We start from the raw sequence: 21,222 nt of genomic DNA, 5'->3' as shown, positions 1-21,222 counted from the left end.
TAAAGAGAAAAATCATGACTTCTCTGTAGGGAAAGGAGGCTGACACCACCTTAACCAAGTCATCAAAATTAACATCACCAGTCATCAGACATATTGACATCACCTGCCATCTGATTGGATGCACCAAGAAGGGCACCACAGATTTTTGTGGTAGTTGTGGCAAAGCACAGAGCCTTATTCTAATTATGGGAAAGCATCAAACAAATTCAAATTGAGGGACTTTCAATAAAATAATTGACTAGTACTCTTCAAAAGTGCTAAGATCACACAAGAAAAAAGAAAGACTGAAGAGCTATCACAGATTGGGGGATTCTAAGAGGAGATGATAACTAAAATGTGAGATTCCCTTGGAACAGAAAGGAGACTTTAGTGAGAAAACTAGCAAAATTTAAAGAAGGGCTATGGATTAGTTACTGATATTGTACCAGTGTTAACCCACTGCCTTTAATCATTACATTATGATTACATAAGATATTAATATTAGGAGGAGAGGGAGGTGGGGGGATGAGGTAACTGGGTGATACACTATATGTTAATAAATAGAATTTAAATTTAACAAATTTATGACAAAAATGTTAGCATTAGGGGAACTGGGTGAAAGCCGTACAGAAATTCAGTATTATTTTCATAACTTTTATGGAAGTCTTAACTTAACTCAAAATGAAAGTTATGGGGGCAGGGGAGAAGATGTTCCCATGGATACTCTTTGTGCTAAAAGCCTCCCCCAATAAACCCAGTACTGTTCTGTGTACTACCCAATCCCATCCCTTCCCATCCATCTTCCCTCAGCAGCCTCACGAAGATTTCTTTCTTTTTTAAAGATTTTTTTTATTCATCTGACAGAGAGATCACAAGCAGGCAGAGAGGGAGAATCAGGCTTCCCGCTGAGCAGAGAGCTGAACATGGGGCTCGATCCCAGGACCCTAAGATCATGACCTGAGCCGAAAGCCGGGGCTTACCCCACTGAGCCACCCAGGCGCCCCATCACAGAGCTTTCTAAAGGGCACATTGAACCACAGTGTTCCATTCTGTTCTGTAACTTCTCATTGCTGGCTTCTTTACATGATACTCTGTGTCCACAGTCTGACCTCCCTTTATCCTTTGCTATACCCCCATTCTTTTATGTATGCCATATTCCATAGTACTCTCTTTTCACATATCTTGTTTTATATGCCAGAATATCATTCCAGTTATTCAAACTCTTTCCATCGCACAAAGCCCAGCTCTTTTCCTTTCCTTGTTCTGGTCCTCTAGACTTTTTCTGACCTGACTCTGCTGACCTCCCCATGCTCATCTCTTTTGCTCTTATTCATCTCCGGACACAGTCTGGGCCTTCCTTGCTCACCTTGTTGGGAGTTTGGGCACCAATTCACACTGGAATCTCTAGGAGTCAGAGCTTTTGGAATGGAACAAAGTTCCATGACCCAATTGGGGGCAACCCTGGAAAGTAGAATTCTGGAATCTCAGGCCCAGAGTAGGAATGGGAAATAACTCATGGCAGACATAGGATAGGAGTTGCATTCAGGAGTCAGGATTGGCAGCTATGGTCAGGTGAGCCAGGGCAAGCCCCCGAAGCAGAAGGCTGTGAGGGCAAGGAGCCAGTGATCAGAAGCACCGAGCTGGTTCCCGCAACTCTGTGCTGTTCTGTATTTTTCTGATCTTTTATGCTTTCGGATACTTTTTGGGCCCTTCCTCTGCCCAGGCTGCCAGTTTTCTCCATCTCCATCTAGTTGATCTTAAACTTACTAGATCTAGCTAATGACCTAGGCTGGTAGCTCCCCTTTCTGTGCTTTCATAGCACCTCTCCTATTAGGCTTCTTTGAGTCAGGGCCTCCATCTTCATTCATCTCCACAGCCCTAGTTCCTAGCACAATGTGTAGATGCTTAGAAAAGCTCTGTTTGGGCGATTGTGGGTAGGGGCTGTGGCTCAGCATTCATTCAGCTCTTCATTCAGTCATGCTTACAATATGGCAAGCTCTGTGAATATTCTTGGGAATACTGAGCTGGATCAGTCAGACAAAATCTGTCTGGGGGCAAGGCAGACTAATAAACAAGTGAACAACAACAAAAACAATTACAGATTGCAATGAATGCCTTGGAGTAAATAAACTGATGTAAGAGCAAACAGATTCTAGAATGTTGTCATGATTTTTGTTAGGTGAGCTTACTAGTAAACCTCACATTTTTTGCTTACATAAATTTTTAAGTTCTTTCTACAGTGAACATTATTGGATTTTTTTTAAAGTTTCAACTGTCCTATCATTTTCTTATTGAGCTCCTAATATAATCTTTACACTATAGTGATGGGATCCAGGGTAAGGTTTCTCAAGATGGAGCCCATTGAGTTGATCCCACTCATTTAGTTTTACCCAAGAGATGACAAATGGGAGAGTAACAAGCTGGCATAGGAAAGAATAATTAGTTCTGCTTAGGAGAGTCAAAGAAGACTTTGCAGAATAGGAAATACTTGGTCAGGGGTCTTGAAGGAAAATTAACATTTGGAGACAAAAGTGTGGAGGAGAGAACTGGGCAAGTCATTCCACCTCTTTGAGTCTTAGCCTTTTCATCTGTAAAATGGGGACAGTAACGTGTCCTTTATTGGGGTTTGGGGCCAGTTAAATGAGATAGCTATGCAGATATCCCCATCCCCAGCTACCACCACCATTCCCAGCAGCAGTAGCAGCAGCAGAACAGTATCTGGTGCATATCAGGTCCTGAGGAGCTAGTTTTGGTTTTGGTATTATAGGTAAATATTCTGTAAACACACTAGTTGTAGCTTTAGAGGAGTTTGCTCCTCCTCACTGTTCTGATCTTCTCAACAGGCCGAGGACACTGGTTAGTGGCTCAGAAATGTAACCTCAAGAAGAAGCCCAAGAGTATGCTTGAGGCACCTGCTGAAGTTCAGGAAAGCCAGAAGAAATTTTCTTCTGAGGTCAGGGTAAAGAAAGGGTTTCAACAGGAAAACCAAGCGGACATTCTTGGACATGTGCTGGACCGGGCTTTTCTGGTGAGAGTAAATGTATTCTGGAATGACTGGCAGCATCAGCTGATGACTGTCTTGGTGGGAGACAAGGACTTGCTCTGTTCCACTCTGCCCATGACCCCCAATCCACCCCAAACTATTAGCGTGATCTTGACTGAGCACAGTCATATTGATGAAGGGACCTAAAGCTTTCTTTACATCCACCTTGTGAGATAGGTATTATTGTCCCTATTATGTTGTGCCATTGTGAAGATGGGAGAACTGAGGCCCCAAAGAGGTAATTTGCCTTGGCCATGGTCTCACAGCTAATAATTAGAACTTTGTCTATTCAGGATTAGAACTACTCAGGATGAGAACTCTGGTCTACTAACTCCAAAGCCTGTGCCTTTTAGTATATCAGGTAAAAAAACTTTCAATTGAGTTGAAGAGGCAAAGAAGTAGGTCCAGGGAACAGTAAAGTGAAAATTCCATTCCTGCACCTGGTAGGGGTAGAGATTCCTGTTCTCTAGGGAGACTATTTTCAGGAATGGGGGAACTGGAGAGAGTCCACACTCCATAACTTTTGTCCTTTGGTTTTAGTATTTGACTAAAGTCTGGGGGAACCAATCAGATAGTACCCACTGTCTGGGGCAGGCTTTATGAAGAAGACTGGAGTGTCTGTATTGGAGACCAACCAGATAATTTCACATCTGCTCTTTGCAATGCCTCAGTGGCTTGGCAAAGAGGGACATATTTTGTAAACCAATATTAATGTCTAGTCCAGTTCTCATAGCTCCCTATGACGTACTCTCTGGCATCCTGCTTTGTTCCCAGATTCTGCTTATGGTTTCCAAGCGGTCACTTTCGACACAGGTCAGATGTTGAAAGAGAGCTTTGAGAAGACAGCTTTGAGGTTGCAACTCACCTCAAGTGGGTAGTGTAAGCTTTTTGCAGAGTCCCATGGTGTGTCCTTTGTTGTAATGTCCGCTTCTCAGTAGGGATGCAGAGGACTGCAACAGCAGTATTGAGGAAGGGCAGAAAACAAATACCATAGTAGTCTTCTTTTCCCTTTTGTTTTCTACAACATATACATTCCCACTTTCATGGAGATGGCTTTTTACCCATGGGACAGCTTTGTATAGCAGAAGCAACAATGTTGTTTCTTACAGTAATGGGATACCTACTTACCTGCTGGATAGTTCCACTTGAATGTTTCATTGGCACCTCCTATTGAACTACTGCACCAACCCCCTTACTCCAAATCCCAAGACATACCTCTTTTCTAGTGTTTACTATACTGTCTCAGTGATGGTGCTATATCCAGTCACCAAGCCAATAATCTGGGGTTATCCTTAACACTTGCCTCTCCCTCACCATCCCACTACCACCACTAGTAAGTCTGACACTTTTATTAAATAGTTGTCAAATTTGTATTCTTCTCGTCTCAATTGCCTCTATCCTAATCTGGACCACCATCACCTTGTATTAGAGTAATTCAATAACTTCCTGACTAGTCTGAACCAATTAGGATGCTTTTATTTCATATAAAAAGAGGCCAGAGGCATTGTTATTCCAGGCTAGGTTAATTTACTGTTAAAAGCCCTAATGTGCTTAGCATGTTAGCTTGTTCTCTTGGGCTAATTGCCTTCACAATCCCAAGATGGCTGCAGCAACTCCAGTCATCATATATAAAGAATAACATCCAGAGGTACAAAAGGGATTGTTATTATTTTATGTCTATATTTAAAATTAAGAAAGAGCTCCTCATAACTGGCCTCCGACCCCCAGCAGCCTGTGTCTGTCTGATTGGCCAGACCTATAGCATATGTCCTTACAGTCATTAGTTAGGGGATTGTGACCTCCAAGATTAGTTTAGACAGTCAGGACTTATCACTTGGAGCTGGGGCCCAAGGACACATCCACTCAGAAAAATGGAATAATGTTGGGGTTCTCTCTCTCTCTCTCTCTTTTTTTTTTTTTAAGATTTATTTATTACTTGAGAGAGAGGGAGATTGAGAGAATGAATAAGAGGAGGGGCAGAGGGAGAAGCAGACTCCCCTCAGAGCAGGGAGGCCAGCATGGGACTCGATCCCAGGACTCTGGATCATGACCTGAGCTGAAGGCAGACACTTAACCAACTGAGCCACCCAGGCACCCAACACTGGGGTTCTTTAATAAGGAAGTAGTAGAGAAGTTGCCCTAGGGAAGGTAATTAACAATGCCTAGAGTATTGGTCTCATCCTATGAGTATCAGACAAAGCAATTTTTATAAAATTGCTATCAGCTCTTGCAAAAAAAAAAGTCTGTTAGCTTTCCACTGACTATAGAACAAAATCCACACTCCCTTACATAGCCAGGGACCCAGCTGATTTAGTGGCTGCTTCCCTGGCCTTGTTCCTTTCCTTCCTCTCAAAAGCACCTGGCTTTTACCTATCTTGATAGCTTTCACTTCCTGCCACCCACTTTCTTGGGACCAACTCCTACTTAGCTGTTGGTTCTCACTTGAAATGGTACTTCCTCAACTAAATATTTCCTCTCCTCCAGACGAGGGCAGGACCTCCTCTATTGTCTCCCATATCTTCTTGAATTTCTCCTTTAAAATATTTATCACATTTAGGGGTGCCTGGCTGGCTCATTTTGTAGAGCTTCTGACTCTTGATCTCGGGGTCATCAGTTCAAGACCCACATTAGATGTAGAGATTACTTAAAAATAAATTAAAAATAAATATTTGTCACATTTATAAATGCTTGCTTGCTACTTGGCTTCCATGTTGTGAGATCTGTGACTAGAATATTATTATTATTATTATTATTACTTTTTTAGACAGATTGGACTCTGTGACTAGAATATTATAAATGTCTAATTCCATGCCTAACATGATACTATAGATAAATGATTAACAGGAAAAAAAATGAGGCTTGGTTAAACAGAAATAGAAACTCCAACACTGGGGCGCCTGGGTGGCTCAGTGGATTGAGCCGCTGCCTTCAGCTCAGGTCATGATCTCAGGGTCCTGGGATCGAGCCCCGCATCGGGCTCTCTGCTCCGCAGGGAGCCTGCTTCCTCCTCTCTCTCTACCTGCCTCTCTGCCTACTTGTGATCTCTGTCTGTCAAATAAATAAACTCTTTAAAAAAAAAAAAAAAAAAAAGAAACTCCAACACTGAGATTTTCCTCTAACTTTTAACTTAGGGGGCAACATATAGTAGTCAGAAAAACAGAGGTTAGTGATTCCACATTTGGATTCAAATCATTTATCACTTACTAGCTGTGGGACCTTCAGCAAGGCACTTTATCTCTCTTAACCTTATTTTTCTTATTTAAAAAGGAAAATGGTCATACTTATGTTAAAAGGTTTAGTTGGGATTAGAAGAAAACGTATTGATGTGATGAGCACAATACATGGCCTAAAGCAATACTTAGTAAATATTTAGTGAATGAAAGAACGAACAAACGAATGAACAAGCAAATTATTATAAGCGTGAAGCGATTGGTAAGGTCCCAGAAACAAAGATTTTTTTTTTAAAGATTTTATTTATTTGACAGAGATCACAAGTGGGCAGAGAGGTAGGCAGAGAGAGAGGAAGGGAAGCAGGCTCCCCACGGAGCAGAGAGCCCAATTCTGAGCTCGATCCCAGGACCCTGATATCATGACCTGAGCCGAAGGCAAAGGCTTTAACCCACTGAGCCACCCAGGCGCTCCGAAACAAAGATTTTTTTTAAAGAGCCAGGTAGAAGTGGGGCTCAGAAAAGACAGAGAAGAAACAGAGAGGAAGGAATTCTCCTAAGAGCCCTCTCAAGTCGGTGTTACGATCTCCATCTTGCAGATGGGAAGCTGAGATGTGGAAGAGCTGAGGTGGCAGCTCTGGTCTAACAAACTCCCAAAGCCCATGCTCTTTGTGCTATACGAGGGCCCTTTCTCAACAGGGAGTCATTTGTTGTCTTGGCCAATGATATAGACTTGTTGGGGCCTTGAGAGCTGACTCTCTGCACTGTGTTCCAGCTGAAGCACCACTGTGTGAGGAAGCCATCAGACCTGATCAACATCAATGTGAGCGGCCTGAAGTTCTCCAAGGTAGGGCCAGCCAGCAGAGATGTGATTAGGATGAGCCAGACCTGAGGTGGCTCCTGGCTGTTTGTCCATTCTACCTCCAGAGTCCCTAGGGACTGGGGGGTTGGGGTAGGGGATGTCAGACATAGCCTCACTGGGTAGAAACAACATTCAGACACAATATTTTGCTGTAAATTTGGTATTACCGTTCGCTCAGGTGAATTAAAGGAAGTAGCATTATGGGAGGTGGTTTGAATTTGTCATAGACCTCTGTTGGCGTGACACTGAGTTCCCGTTAAAAGAGCCTGTAGGAGAAATTTCTCTCAAGTCACAGTGTCAGGACGCTGGCTTGTTCTTATATATACTGTGGCTCATGTAATGAGTCATTTTTTTCTTATATTGTCTAATTGGTAGCTTGAGCCACATTTGTGCCCCCCATTAGCCAATGTATATGCAGGATATTATGGCATATGTTTTTGGTTTATAGGCCTTCCATGGCATGTGAAGAGAGATAGGTGGTATAAAATATACAGCAATTAAAATAGATAAATCAGTACCATCAGTAACATAACCATAAGTAAATCTCAAAAGATCTAGGTGTATCAACACAAGTAAATCTCAGAAACAGTGTTGAGTGAAAAAGGCAGGTTGTAGAATGACATAGTGTGATTGCATCTAATATAGAGTTTTAGAACTTACAAATAATATAACATATGGTTCATAGATATACATATATAGAATACAAGTATAAAACAAGTATGAGAATGATAGTCAGCAGTTCAAGATAGCTGTGAATAATTGGGAAATATTGTGGGGATGGGGGGTATGGTCAGCTGGGAAGCCAGCAAAATCTTCATATTTATTAAAGGTGGATAGTGGTTATATGGGTCTTCAGAGTTATCATTCACTAAATTTTTCTGTACATTGGAACTATTTCATAATAGAGAAAAAGAAGCAGAAAAGCTGTTCTGGCCCTCAGCAAGTGGGTGTTCTTTGCTAAGAATATAGCTTATCCCTGTAGGTCGCAGCTCTGGAGCTTTGGCATCATCCCCTTCTCAGGGGACTAATCTTGTATTCTTTTGAAATGCTTTCCCACAGGCTAAGGAAAAGGACTTCAAGCATTTTAATTCAGTGATTTACATCAATGCCTCAGAAAACCTGCTTCCTCTAGGTAAGCTTTTCTTCCTGAAAACTACCTTCTGCATCTTAGCGAGCACAGCCAGTCATTCCTGTTAGAACTTGCCTAATCAGTCATTCATGACTGGCTGCTCATCCCTTTTTCGGAGTGCCGTAGGCTGGGTGCTGGAGATCACCCAGACCCGGATTTCAGCCCAGAGCTGGCACTACCTCCTTAGAGTGTTTCTGTCTGGGCTGCTGCTTCACTGTCTGTAAATGGAGACAGTTCCCTTCCTTTCTTCCTCCCCAAGGCAGGATGCCGTGTAGGCTGAGAGAGATGGGTACATGAAATTGTTTTTAAGCCTGTAAGAGTTCCCAAGGGAGCGTAGAGACTTCTCGTTTATTCAGCAAGTCCACAGCGACCCCTGCTGGGTGTCAGGACTATGTGAGTGCTTGGCTTTCAAAATGAATGCATCCAGTTTGTAAGGTGAGCCTATAGTTTGGTGGGTTCGGACACAGATAATATAGCAGAATATGGTAAATGCAGTGATAGAGGGAATCAGAAAATGCTATGCAAGCATATAAGCGGGGCACCAATCCAGACCAGAGTGTCAGGAGAAATTTCTGAGGAGAAGGGCAGCTAGCTGAGACCTAAAAAATGAACAGGAATGAGAAGGTATTTCAGTCCAGTGGAGCAGATGTGGGACAGCAGTGCCTGATAAGGATATGGAAGAGGCTCTGTATGTTTGCATGGGATGTGAATAGGGGAAAATTGAGACCAGAAAGGCTGGCAGGGACTGGAGTATCAAGGGCCCTGAGTTGTCACTAATCCTGCAGGCAAAAGAAAGCCTTGGAAGGCTTTTAAATAAAGAATTTCAGTGGGGGGCCGTGAGGAAGGTGAATAATAAAAGAAGAAGATGGGGACCAGGAAACCTGGGAGATGATTTTGTTTTTCTCAGGGGTGAGGTAGGGAAGCCTGAGCCAGGCAGTAGGGATAAGTGCAAGTGCAAGAGAGATTCAGCAGGAGGTAGAAATAACAGGATGTGATAGCTAATGGGCACATGGAAAGAAGAAGGAGCCAAGGGGGTTCACTGAGAATGGAGAGCACTAGAGGAGAGGCAAGTTTGGGGAGAAATAGGATGAGTTCAGTTTTTAGTGGTTGAGGTTGAGGGGCGTTTTTAAAGAAGCTTGTGACACAGCCCCTGCCCTTGAGGGAACAGTGCAGTCTGTCAGGAAGGTGGGCTTGAAATACAAAGGCCAGTAGGCATATGAAAAGATGCTCAGCCCCAGTAATAATTAAAACAGCATCAAAATCCCATATTTTGCCTATCAAATATTGGCTAATGTAAGAAGAACTGATTGAAGACAGCCAGCATTGATGGGGAAATGGATACTCTCATTCAACCAGCAAAAGTATAATAAATTGCTGCAACATCTTTGGAAGACAGTTTGGCAATGTCTCTTAAAATAGTCATTGCCTTTAATCTAGTAGTTTCCCTTCCAGGAATTTATTCTACAGAAACACACTTGTACAAGGACGTTCATTGCAAACATCCTGAAATACCTACTAAGCAGTGTTTTCCTTGGGCTCTACTGAACATTCTGACTCCCAAGACCACCATAGGCCCCACTTGACACCAGGGAGCTCTAAGTCATTCCACTCAGTATACCTGCATCACAGCACCTGCAGTTCCTCTTCAGTGGGGTCCCATAGCAGTGGGGTCCCATAGCAGTGCCTACTGTGCAGCCATCTGTAGGCCATTCTTTGCAGCCCCCTGCTCAGGTCCAAGACAGTAAGACTCTCATTTGGTAGATGTAGGAGCCATTCTGGCTTAGAAGCCTCATTCCCCACAGGAGCAATAGCTATTGTAATGCTCCATAGACATAGCTCCTAGAGGTCCAGCAAAGGATGTGACTAATTATGGGATTCACCACACACAGGGAAATCCAAATTTCTGGTGCCCCTTCAGATGTTTATAGTTACTTTTAGTCCAGATGTGAGGTACCAGTCTGGCATCATTTTTACCATAATAATATTGTATAACTATTTTACCATACCATCTGTTTAGATTAACAGGGAAAAGGGCTAGAAAGTTAACCCAAAGACCAGTTCTCATGCAGAAGAGGAAAAGGGTTCTTGCTTTTTATCCAGATAACCCAAAGGTTATCAGTATGAATGGTTCACAGATGTGTACCCCTGGGGCTAATAATACATTATATGTTAATAAAAAATTAAAAATTGTAAAAAAAAATAGGGGAATGGTTAAGTAAATTAGGGTACATCTATAATATAGAACATAACTCGGGCATTTTGCAGATCTATATGTTTTGACATGGAACAAGCCTTTTTTTTTTTTTTTAGATTTATTTATTAGAGACAGAAGGTGCAGGGTGGAGGTGGGGAAGAACAGAGGGAGACAGAAACTAAAGCAGACAACAAAGCAGACTCTGCACTGAGTGTGGAGCCTGATGCAGGGCTTGGCACAGGGCTCAAAGTGGAGCTCAACATAGGGCTCAGCCTCACAACCCTAAGGTCACAACCTGAGCTGAAAGCAAGAGTTGGACACTTTAACCAACTGTGCCACCCAGGCACTCTGGCATGGAACAATCTTTAAGTCATATTGGTAAGGGAAAAAGGCAAATTAGAGTACAATGTGTATGGTATGATTCCATTTGTGTAAAAAGATTTGTGTGTTGTGTGTGTGTGTGTTTCACTGTACACATGAGAAAAATTCTGGAGTATTATATATGAAACTTTCAATGGTTATCTCTGGGCGTTGAGATTAAAGGGAACTTTTTCTGTATTTTTTTAGCTTTTTTTGGTAAACATGTTTTACTTTTATAATAAGAAATAACAAAGATAATTTTTAAGTGGGCTTTGGAGTTAGACATATACCAATTCTTGACCCTTTCACTTCCCAGCAATTCTATTTATAGTAAATCACTTAGCTTAGATGAGCTTCAATTTCCTCAGCAGTAGAATGAGAGTAGTAACCCTTATTTCAGGGGTGTTAGAGATTTAGAGGCCGTGTGTATAAGGCACCTGACCATAAGCTTAGTCAGTGGGAACCCAGTAAACAACCACTGTTAACAGCTTTCTCTTACCTCCTTTTCAAGTAGCTAATTCTCTTTCTCCTCTCCCTGTAGAAGCATTTCATACATTTCCAACCTTAAAGGAACTGGAGCTTGCATTTAATGGAATCAAAACAGTCTATGTGAAATACGGAGACTTTAAGTTCTTGGAAGTAAGTTGGAGGTAGGGAGTTTTTGGTGCCCACCTGTTTCCCAATAAAGAATGGGTATAAAGGTCCCTACTGATTATATCTGTTGGGAAGGAGCTCTCTGGGCCTTTATAGTCAGACTCTTGCTTCACAGCAGTCCTCTGCAGGGGGTGGTGGGATTGGTGGTGATTATGAGGGTAGTGGTGGTGGCAGCAGTGGCAAATAGCTGAGACTATATCATACCTGTGGCCATTGTGTGTGGTCCTGGAAAATAAATGCCAAACTTCATGCCAAAGGGGTCTGTGCAGAAAATTGAGTTTAAACAGAATAAGAAGGAGAGTTTGAGGGGAGATCTGGATCCAGTGGGGGTTATGGAGCCTTAGAGGTTAAGTGCTTGGCACAGATCAGACCAGCTGAACTAGAGGCATTATGGACTGATGCCAGAGACCCATCCTGGTCCAAATGAGCCAGATTGGCTCCAGTGGGCTCAGGTAAGGGAGGCTAAAGGCCTAGTCTGTAAGCTAAGAGATAACTGTGAAATTAAATGGGACTCCTGTAAGTTCCGTAGCACACTCTTCTTTTAAAAATGTATTTCTTTTTATTAATTATTTTTATTAACATATAGTGTATTACTTGTTCCAGGGGGACAGGTCTGTGAATCGTCAGGTTTATACACTTCACAGCACTCACCATATCACATACCCTCCCCAATGTGCATAACTCAACCACCCTCTCCTACTCCCCTCCCCCCGGCAGCCCTCAGTCTGTTTTGTGATATTAAGAGTCTCTTATGGTTTGTCTCCCTCCCGATCCCATCTTGTTTCATTTTTTCCTTTCCTACCCCCAAGCCCCCCACTCTGCCTCTCAAATTCCTTATATCAGGGAGATCATATGGTAATTGTCTTTCTCTGATTGACTTATTTCACTCAGCATAATACCCTCTAGGTCCATCCATGTCATTGCAAATGGCAAGATTTCATTTCTTTTGATGGCTACATAATATTCCATTGTGTATATATACCACAACTTCTTTATCCATTCATCTGTTGATGGACATCTAAGCTCTTTCCATAGTTTGGCTGTTGTGGACATTGCTGCTATAAACATTCGGGTGCATGTGCCCCTTCAGATCACTACATTTGTATCTTTAGGGTAAACACCCAGTAGTGTGATTGCTGAGTCATACAGTAGCTCTGTTTTAAACTTTTTGAAGAACCGCCATGCTATTTTCCAGAGTGGCTGCACTAGCTTGTATTCCCACCAACAGTGTTTCCCGACTTGTTAATTTTAGCCATTTTGACTATCTCATTGTGGTTTTGATTTGTATTTCCCTGATGCCGAGTCATGTGGAGCACTTTCTCATGTGCCTGTTGTCCATCTGGATGTCTTCTTTGCAGAAATGTTTGTTCATGTCCTCTGCCCATTTCTTAATTGGATTATTTGTTCTTTGGGTGTTGAGTTTGATAAGTTCTTTAGAGATTTTGGATACTAGCCCTTTATCTGATATGTCATTTGCAAATATCTTCTCCCATTCTGTCAGTTGTCTTTGGTTTTGTTGACTGTTTCCTTTGTTGTGCAAAAGCTTTTGAAGTCCCAATAGTTCATTTTTGCCCTTATTTCCCTTGCTTTTGGCCATATTTCTAGGAAGAAGTTGCTGCAGCTGAGGTCGAAGAGGTTGCTTCCTGTGTTCTCCTCAAGGATTTTGATGGATTCCTGTCTCACATTGAGGTCTTTCATCCATTTTGAGTCTGCTTTTGTGTGTGATATAACGAAATGGTCCAGTTTCATTCTTCTGCATGTGGCTGTCCAATTTTCCCAGTACCATTTGTTGAAGAGACTATCTTTTTTCCATTGGACATTCTTTCCTGCTTTGTCAAAGATCAGTTGGCCATAGAGTTGAGTGTCCATTTCTGGGCTCTCTATTCTGTTACAGTGATCTGTTTGTTTTTGTGCCAGTACCACACTGTCTTGATGATGACAGCTTTGTAATAGAGCTTGAAGTCTGGAATTGTGATGCCACCAACTTTGGCTTTCTTTTTCAACATTCTTCTGGCTATTAGGGGTCTTTTCTGGTTCCATATAAATTTTAGTATTATTTATTCCATTTCTTTGAAAAAAATTGATGGCATTTTTATAGGGATTGCATTAAATGTGTTGATTGCTCTAGGTAGCACAGACATTTTCACAATATTTGTTCTTTCAGTCTATGAGCATGGAACATTTTCCATTTCTTTGTGTCTTCCTCAGTTTCTTTCACACAGATTCTTTGCCTCTTTGGTTAGGTCTGTTCCTAGGTATCTTATGGTTTTGGATACAATTGTAAATGGGATTGACTCCTTAATTTCTCTCTCTTCTGTCTTGCTGTTGGTGTATAGAAATGCATGCAACTGATTTCTCTGCATTGATTTTATATCCTGACACTTTACTGAATTCCTGTATGAGTTCCAGCATTTTTTGGAGTGGAGTCTTTTGGGTTTTCCACATAAAGTATCATATCATCTGCAAAGAGTGAGAGTTTGATTTCTTCTTTGCTGATTCGGATGCCTTTTATTTCTTTTCGTTGACTGATTGCTGCGGCTAGGATGTCTAGTACTATGTTGAATAACAGTGGTGATAGTGGACATCCCTGCCGTGTTCCTGACCTTATGGGAAAAGCTCTCAGTTTTCCCCATTGAGAATGATATTTGCTGTGGGTTTTTCATAGATGGCTTTGATGATATTGAGGTATGTACCCTTTATCCCTACACTTTGAGGAGTTTTGATCAAGAAAGGATGCTGTACTTTGTCAAATGCTTTTTCAGCATCTATTGAGAGTATCATATGGTTCTTGTTCTTTTTTTTATTAATGTATTGTATCACATTGATTGATTTGCAGATGTTGAACCAATCTTGCAGCCCAGGAATAAATCCCGCTTGGTCATGGTGAATAATCCTTTTAATGTACTGTTGGATCCTATTGGCTAGTATCTTGGTGAGAATTTTTGCATCCGTGTTCATCAAGGATATTGGTCTGTAATTCTCCTTTTTTCATGGGCTCTTTGTCTGGTTTTGGGATCAAGGTAATGCTGGCCTCATAAAATGAATTTGGAAGTTTTCCTTCCATTTCTATTTTTTGGAACAGTTTCAGGAGAATAGAGGTTAATTCTCCTTTAAATGTTTGGTAGAATTGCCCTGGGAAGCCATCTGGCCCTGGGCTTGTTTGTTGGGAGATTTTTGTTTACTGCTTCAATTTCCTTATTGGTTATGGGTCTGTTCAGGTTTTCTATTTCTTACTGGTTCAGTTTAGGTAGTTTATACGCTTTTAGGAATGCATCCATTTCTTCCAAATTGTCACATTTGCTGGCGTATAGTTGTGTAGCACACTCTTGACATTTGTATATCCATAGCTGCTCTTTCCTGCATGTTGGCCTTATAGTACAAGTGTTTTATATTCAGATCTCAGCAGAATGTCTGTGCATCATAAGCCTTGGCATTGACCCAAAAGAGTTGATAACTTAAATTATTTAATCTCCCAGCATCAAGAATCAACCACTCTTCACAGAAGCCTCACTTAACTTAGTCTTGCCAGAAAGAGAAAGAGAGTTCTTCCACGGGAGTGAATATTTCAGACTTGATGGCCTTTGTATGCCAAAGGTTTGTTTTTTTTTTTTTAAGATTTTATTTATTTATTTGACAGACAGACCAGACAGAGATCACAAGTAGGCAGAGAGAGAGAGAAGCAGGCTCCCCACTGAGCAGAGAGCCTGATGGGGGGCTTGATCCCAGGACCCTGAGATCATGACCTGAGCCGAAGGCAGAGGCTTTACCCATTGAGCCACCCAGGTGCCGCTGCCAAAGTTTTTAAAACCTTTAACTGCTTAGGACGGCAGTCTTCTTAAATGGGTTATTTGTCCTTTGTTCTTAAAACATGCTATACTGGATGTAATGGTACCTTCTGTCCGTGGTTTCAAGTCATATTGAGGATGGGGTGATTTACTATGATTTGGAACAGGAGTTGTCCTCGGACTTGTCCAGGAAGCAGAGCTCTTGAAAGTCCAATAAAACAGAGAGAGTGTAAATTGATAACAACGGTAATTTTTTGCTATGTTAAACAAAATTGAATACTAGATTTTAGTATAAACAGTGAGAAACAGATTCCAGATGCTAGAGATAGAGGTAGCCATTTCCTTTATCGATAGGCTTGGGAGCTTCTTATGAACTTCCATTTTTTTGTTATTTTACTTTTTTAAAAAGTAGTCATTGTGTGTGTCATACATTGTCATGCATTGTGCCAGGCATCTTGCTTTCCTCTCCCCTACTATTTCAAATCCCTTATTCAAGTGCCCATGGGCCCTGGGGAAGGAACATGACTGTAGGCTCTGATCCCACAGCTGACCAGCTTGGATCTACTGATTGATCATGATTGACTTAGATGCCCTATTTCTTAGTTTGATAGCTTCTGATAAAGATTATTTATCCGGCAGACCCAGCCTTACCCAAGGGAATTTATTTACATAAGAGAGCAGACCAAAGTCAAGATGCCGAATATAAATGAGAAGAGGAAATCTCTTGGCTAATCATTTATTTCTATCTCTGTGATTTATAAGGTCTCTCTAAGAAAAAACATAAAACTGTCAAAAGTCCTGAATTTGCAGTTCACTGTAATGAATACTTTGATGTATAATAAAACTTGATGTGACTCAGCAGATACAATAGGTTAGGAATCTTCTGTTCTTGTTTGCCAGAAAGGCTGCCACCCAAGGAGTAGAATTCTTCAGCAGTCAATTTAGAAAAACTTAACTTTGCCATGATTTGATTTTCTGCATACCGGTCTGAAAAAGTCTCAGCTGGAGCCTGGCCCTGAGAGTTAGGAGACTTTGTTTCTTGTCTTGGTTCTGCCACTATTTTGGTATAGCTCCTTGGCCAAATCACTTCCCTTCTCTGAGACTTAAGTATCCCCCTCTGCAAATTCTGGGTCAGCTGTGAAGTTCTGTGATCGGTGATTCTAAAACTATTCATTTCTTTGAGCTGCCCTTGATTCTGTGGAGAGCAGATTTGGCTCCAACATTAAGTAACCAAATCAGCTATGACAGGGGTCAGTAAATTTATTCTTTATAGTGAATATTTTAAGCTTTGTGGTCTGTATGGTCATAACTAGTCACAACTATCATAACTAGACAACTCTGCTGTTAGAGAAGGAAAGGAACCATAGATACCACATAAAAAAATGAGTGTGGCTGTGTTTCAACAAAACTTTATGATGCTGAAATTTGAATTTCACATAATTTTTACACAGTCGTCTTCATTTGATCTTTTTTCAACCATTTAAAAGTGTAAAAATTATTCTTAGCCCACAGGCCTTACAAAAGAGGCAGCAGGATGGAAATGGCCGAGGGGTGTTAGTTTACCCACTCCTGAGCTCGCAGACTGAGGAAACAGCTCAGTGTGGTTGGAATGGAAAGTAAAACACAGTGGAGTAGTGATAGGTGAGCCTGGAGAGGTAGCAGAAGAGAGACTGAGGGAAGCCTTAGAAGCCTCACTTAGGAATTTGAAGTATGGCTTTGAAGGTATGGCTGCTGGCATGAAGCATGAGTTGGAGGGAATAGTATGAGAGATATTGAGACAAAATCCATAGGTCTCATTGACTGCTATGAGGGAGAGGACTTTCCCACCTTTACCTATGATTATCTGAGCCCCCTTTCCAGGTCTTCCTCCTTAAAGGCTTCTATCTTTGCCCCTGCCAAATAGAATCACCCGTTAGTGTGAACTCTCAAAATTTGGAATTTGCTGATGGCAGCATGAACTCATCACTCCACTGGTGCTTGGCACCTTTCACAGTCTGCCCAGTCTTCTCAAACCCTCTTATACCATGGACTCTAGTTATACCCAAACTATTTGCAGTCCTTAGAACAAAGTACCCTACCTCCTGTCTCCTGGCTGCATTGCTTGTTTTTTTGCCTTTAACAATTTGGTGAATACCGACTAGTCTCTGAGGACAGCTCCAGCGTCACGTGCTTTGTGAAGTCTCCTGGATCCTCTGGTAGAGCTGACTGTTCCTTTCTTTGTGCTTCCATTGGTCTGTGTTCAGACCTCTATCCCAGCAGCATTGCTACTTAGTAGACACAGGTATCTACCTGACCAGCTAGGTTGTGAGCTAGCAGAGGACAGGCTGGTACAGAGTAAGCCTTCAGCATATGGTCCTTGAATAAAGAGATGGTTATAATGATGACAGCCAACAGTAACTATACTTACTATGTAGCAGACTCATGCTAAAGGTTTTATCTACACAGTTTTTCATAAGAATTCATTGTTATTTCTATTTTATAGAAGCTCAGGTTAGGTAATTTGCCCAAGTCACAAATTTGGCCAGTATTTAAACTCAGGTCTACGCAATCCATCAATTGATCACTACAGTGGAGTCAGACCAAATCCAGTCCTCCTCTGGTAGTGACCTACAGCCACTTGTTTATATGTCTGATTGACTGTGTACACTGATGTGGTCAACCAGCTGGATAAGATGCTGAAATGCCTCTATTCAGTAGGCTTCAACGAGTATGTGTGGAGAAAGAGGGAGGAGAGGAAGCGGAAAGAACACATGAGAGCTTAAGTGAGTGTGTAGAGGCCCAAAAAAGAAAGAACAAAGATTGGGTTGATATCATTTATCACAATTGTCTTTGTCTTTGCAGATAGAAACTCGGTTTCCTGACTGGACCCTGACCTAGTCAACTATTTCATGAATCTAGGTGGCCAGTTAGAAAGTGGTTGATAGTGACAGTTTGGATTATTGACCTCATAAGCCAGTTCATTTCCGCTGATTTTTTATATGCACCTACTATGTACCAGGTCCTATCTAGGTTACAAGGATATAGTGATACAGTAACATGGCTATTGACTAAGAAGTTTATGGTCTAGCCTACCATCATGTGCCAAGGCTGTGGTAGGCACATCCATGTACCAACATCCCTTGTTCCTCAGATGTGTATCTCCCTATCAGGTACCTGGTTGACCATGAGAAGTATCCCTAGATAAAGCACTCAAATTCAGGGGAGCGAGAGATTCCAATTGGCTGGTAAATTAAGAGAAGTTTTATAAGGAGGGAACTTTTGATTTGGCCTTCTGGGGCTTAAATTGAGATACATGGAGAGTGAAAAACTCTCCAGGTTGAGTGAAAAGCTCAAGCAAACACCTCTAGGTGGGGTGGTGCAGGGAATAGGGAAGGAGTCACTTTGGTCAGCACCGCAGGATAAATCAGGATTTGTAGTTGGAGCTAGAGCTAGCATATAGGCTGGGAATGGACTATAGTAGGCCTTGAATGTTAATCCAGAGAGTCAAGAAGGTTTTAGGCTTATGAGTGATGGGGTTGCCTAGAAGGTTAAAAAAAATAGTGAGCCCCCACCTCATGTATGAGCATCACTGTCATGTGTAGTACTTCTGTTCTCCCATCTTTTATCTTTGTACCATAGTTCCTGGACCTTTCCTTCAACAGCCTGACTGCAGAGGCCATTTGTGATCTGGGGATTCTCCCGCACCTCCGTGTCCTGCTCCTCACAGGGAATGGGCTCACCTCCCTGCCACCCAATTTGGCTGTCACAGAACAGTAAGTTCTACATCCTAGGGTCTGTCCCATGTGTTCCCTCGTGAACCTTTGGGTGCAAATATGCAAGGCAATAGCCCAGAGCAACTCAAAAGTGCTATAAAGACGGCTATGAGTGCTCAGAGCAGGGAAAAATGCTGCCTACCGAAGCTCCTAGGAAAGGCAGTCATGGGAATGGGGCCCCAAAGAATGATTAGGCCTCAGATGGGTGTCTTCACACTCACCTATGCTGTTAGAAGACCCTCAGGTATCTAGCAAGTCACTTTCCCTGTCTCTGATTGGTCATTGGTAAATTGCAGATATTGCTCTTGCCAGACTTATCCCTTCACAGACCTACTAAGCTTTGTATGTTCCCATTCTGCACCTTGGTTCAGGCTGTGCTTTCTGACCATAATATAATAATGGTCAATGCAATATACATCATAATAATAATGCTAATGCAATATATATGTGCTTACTATGTGCCAGACACTGTTCTCAGCACGTTTTACATGTTAACACATTTAATCCTCAAAACAGCCCTATGAAGCAAGTGTCCTGTTATTATCTGTGTTTTACAGATGAGGAATTTGAGGAATAGCTATGTTAAGTAACTGCTGATAAGTGACTGAGCCAGAATTTAATGAAATCCATCTGACCCAAAGACCATGCTTATGACCATTATATTCTCTTCTCATGTGGATTCTGCGTATATTCCAAGGGCCTGCTCAGACCCTCCTCCTCTCCCTATCAGAAGCCTTCCCTAACTGCTTTAGACCATACTTCTTCCCCTTCTCTAAGCATCTGTTGAATTTAATGTTTTCCCTCTTACTTTAGAAGTTTATATATTCTGTTGTGACTTATGTCTCACAAATAGTTATATATATGTAAATAATAGATAAATGGGTGAAATACATAGAGTCTCCCAAAAGTATTGTGAGCACCATGAGGGCAGAGGCTCTGTCTTAGTCATCTTTGATCTGAAGCACCTGGATGAGGAGTCAGTACTTTGGCACAAGTACCTATTCAATGGATGTTAACCAGTTTAGAGATGGTGTAGGCAAAAGTCATGGTGATAATGTTTGTTGTGATAATGGCAGATGTGATGGAGTTTATAGTGATGATAGTGGTTGGTTAGTTACCCAAGGAGTTTGGATAATAGTAGTGATCATTGTATTAGGGATTTCATTAGGCTCCTTTTGTTTGCAAGTGACAGAAGTCAACTCAAACTAGCTCAACCAAAAAGAGAATTTATGGGGCGCCTGGGTGGCTTAGTTGGTTGAGCATCCAACTCTTGGTTTTGGCTCAGGTCATTGTCTTGAGGTCATGGGATCAAGCCCACATTGGGGTCTGCACTTAGTTGGGAATTTGCTTGAGGATTCTCTGCCTCTCCCCTGATTTGCATGTGCACACTCTCTCTAAAATAAATAAATCTTTTTTTCCCCCCAAAACCCCCAATAAAACCAAAAGGGAATTTTTGGCTCATTTACCTGTAAAGTCCTAAGGTGAATGCTGGATTCACATACGGCTGTATACCGGTGCACAGTATGTTGTCAGGACTCCGCATGCATCTCAGTGTCTTTCTTGATCATGTGTGTAACCTCTCTCTCATCTTTCTCGCACTTACTTTCTCAGGCACGTGCATACATCTTTTTTTTACCCTTGGTGTTGGCAGGCTTTCTTTATGACCAGACACACATCAGTCAGGGTCAAGTCAAGAATATGAAAACCACTTGAGGCATTGCAAATTGAGGGGACTTAAATGTTTGTCATGGGGAGAGGTAATAGTTGGCATTTTATTATGAAAATTTCAGACACACATAGTAGAGTCAATGGCAAAATGAACTTCCATGTACCCATCACCTAATGATTGTTGCCTGACAGTTCTGAGGTCACAGCCAATCCTGTTTAATCTATACCCCACCATACCCAAACTTCTTTTTTTTTTTTTTTGAGCTTTTATTTATTTATTTGACAGAGTGAGCAAGAGCATACAAGCTAGGGAGCACCTAAGGGAGAGGGAGAAGCAGGCTCCCTGATGAGCAGGGAGCCCAACATGGGGCTCAATCCCAGGACCCTGGAATCCTGACCTGAGTCAAAGGCAGACGCTTACCCAACTGAGCCATTCAGGCACCCCACCTTAAATTACTCTTAAGAAAAATCTCAGACGTATCTAGCTATAAATGAATACTGCAGATTCATGTAGTTTCATCTGTAATAATCCAGTGTATACCTCTAAAAGAGAAGGACTCTTGAAAAAAACATAATCAGAGTACCTTTATTCCACCTAAATATTAGCAACAATAAATAGAAGGAATTGG

The 21,222-nt window shown here is 41.8% G+C and overlaps 1 protein-coding gene across 14 annotated transcripts in view; it reads left to right on the top strand.

Annotated features, from left to right (window-relative positions):
- Nucleotides 1–21,222, top strand: part of XRRA1 (X-ray radiation resistance associated 1) — a 65,381-nt gene that overhangs the window by 8,177 nt on the left and 35,982 nt on the right. For 6 of the 14 annotated variants that reach the window (XM_046015307.1, XM_046015306.1, XM_046015300.1 and 3 more), the window contains 5 exons: nt 2,823–3,007; nt 6,965–7,036; nt 8,111–8,183; nt 11,276–11,373; nt 18,792–18,925. In XM_046015307.1, the coding sequence (XP_045871263.1) occupies nt 2,879–3,007; nt 6,965–7,036; nt 8,111–8,183; nt 11,276–11,373; nt 18,792–18,925 (506 nt within the window). In that variant the 5' untranslated portion in view covers nt 2,823–2,878. Of the gene's footprint in view, nt 1–2,822; nt 3,008–6,964; nt 7,037–8,110; nt 8,184–11,275; nt 11,374–18,791; nt 18,926–21,222 lie in introns of those variants that run through there. The other 8 variants (XM_046015309.1, XM_046015311.1, XM_046015312.1 and 5 more) reach the window with 6 other exon arrangements.

This window comes from Meles meles, chromosome 8 (assembly GCF_922984935.1).
Source record: "Meles meles chromosome 8, mMelMel3.1 paternal haplotype, whole genome shotgun sequence".
Taxonomy (NCBI): Eukaryota; Metazoa; Chordata; class Mammalia; order Carnivora; family Mustelidae; genus Meles; species Meles meles.
Note: the sequence above shows the minus strand (reverse complement) of the source record. Positions and strands in the feature narration are given on the sequence as shown.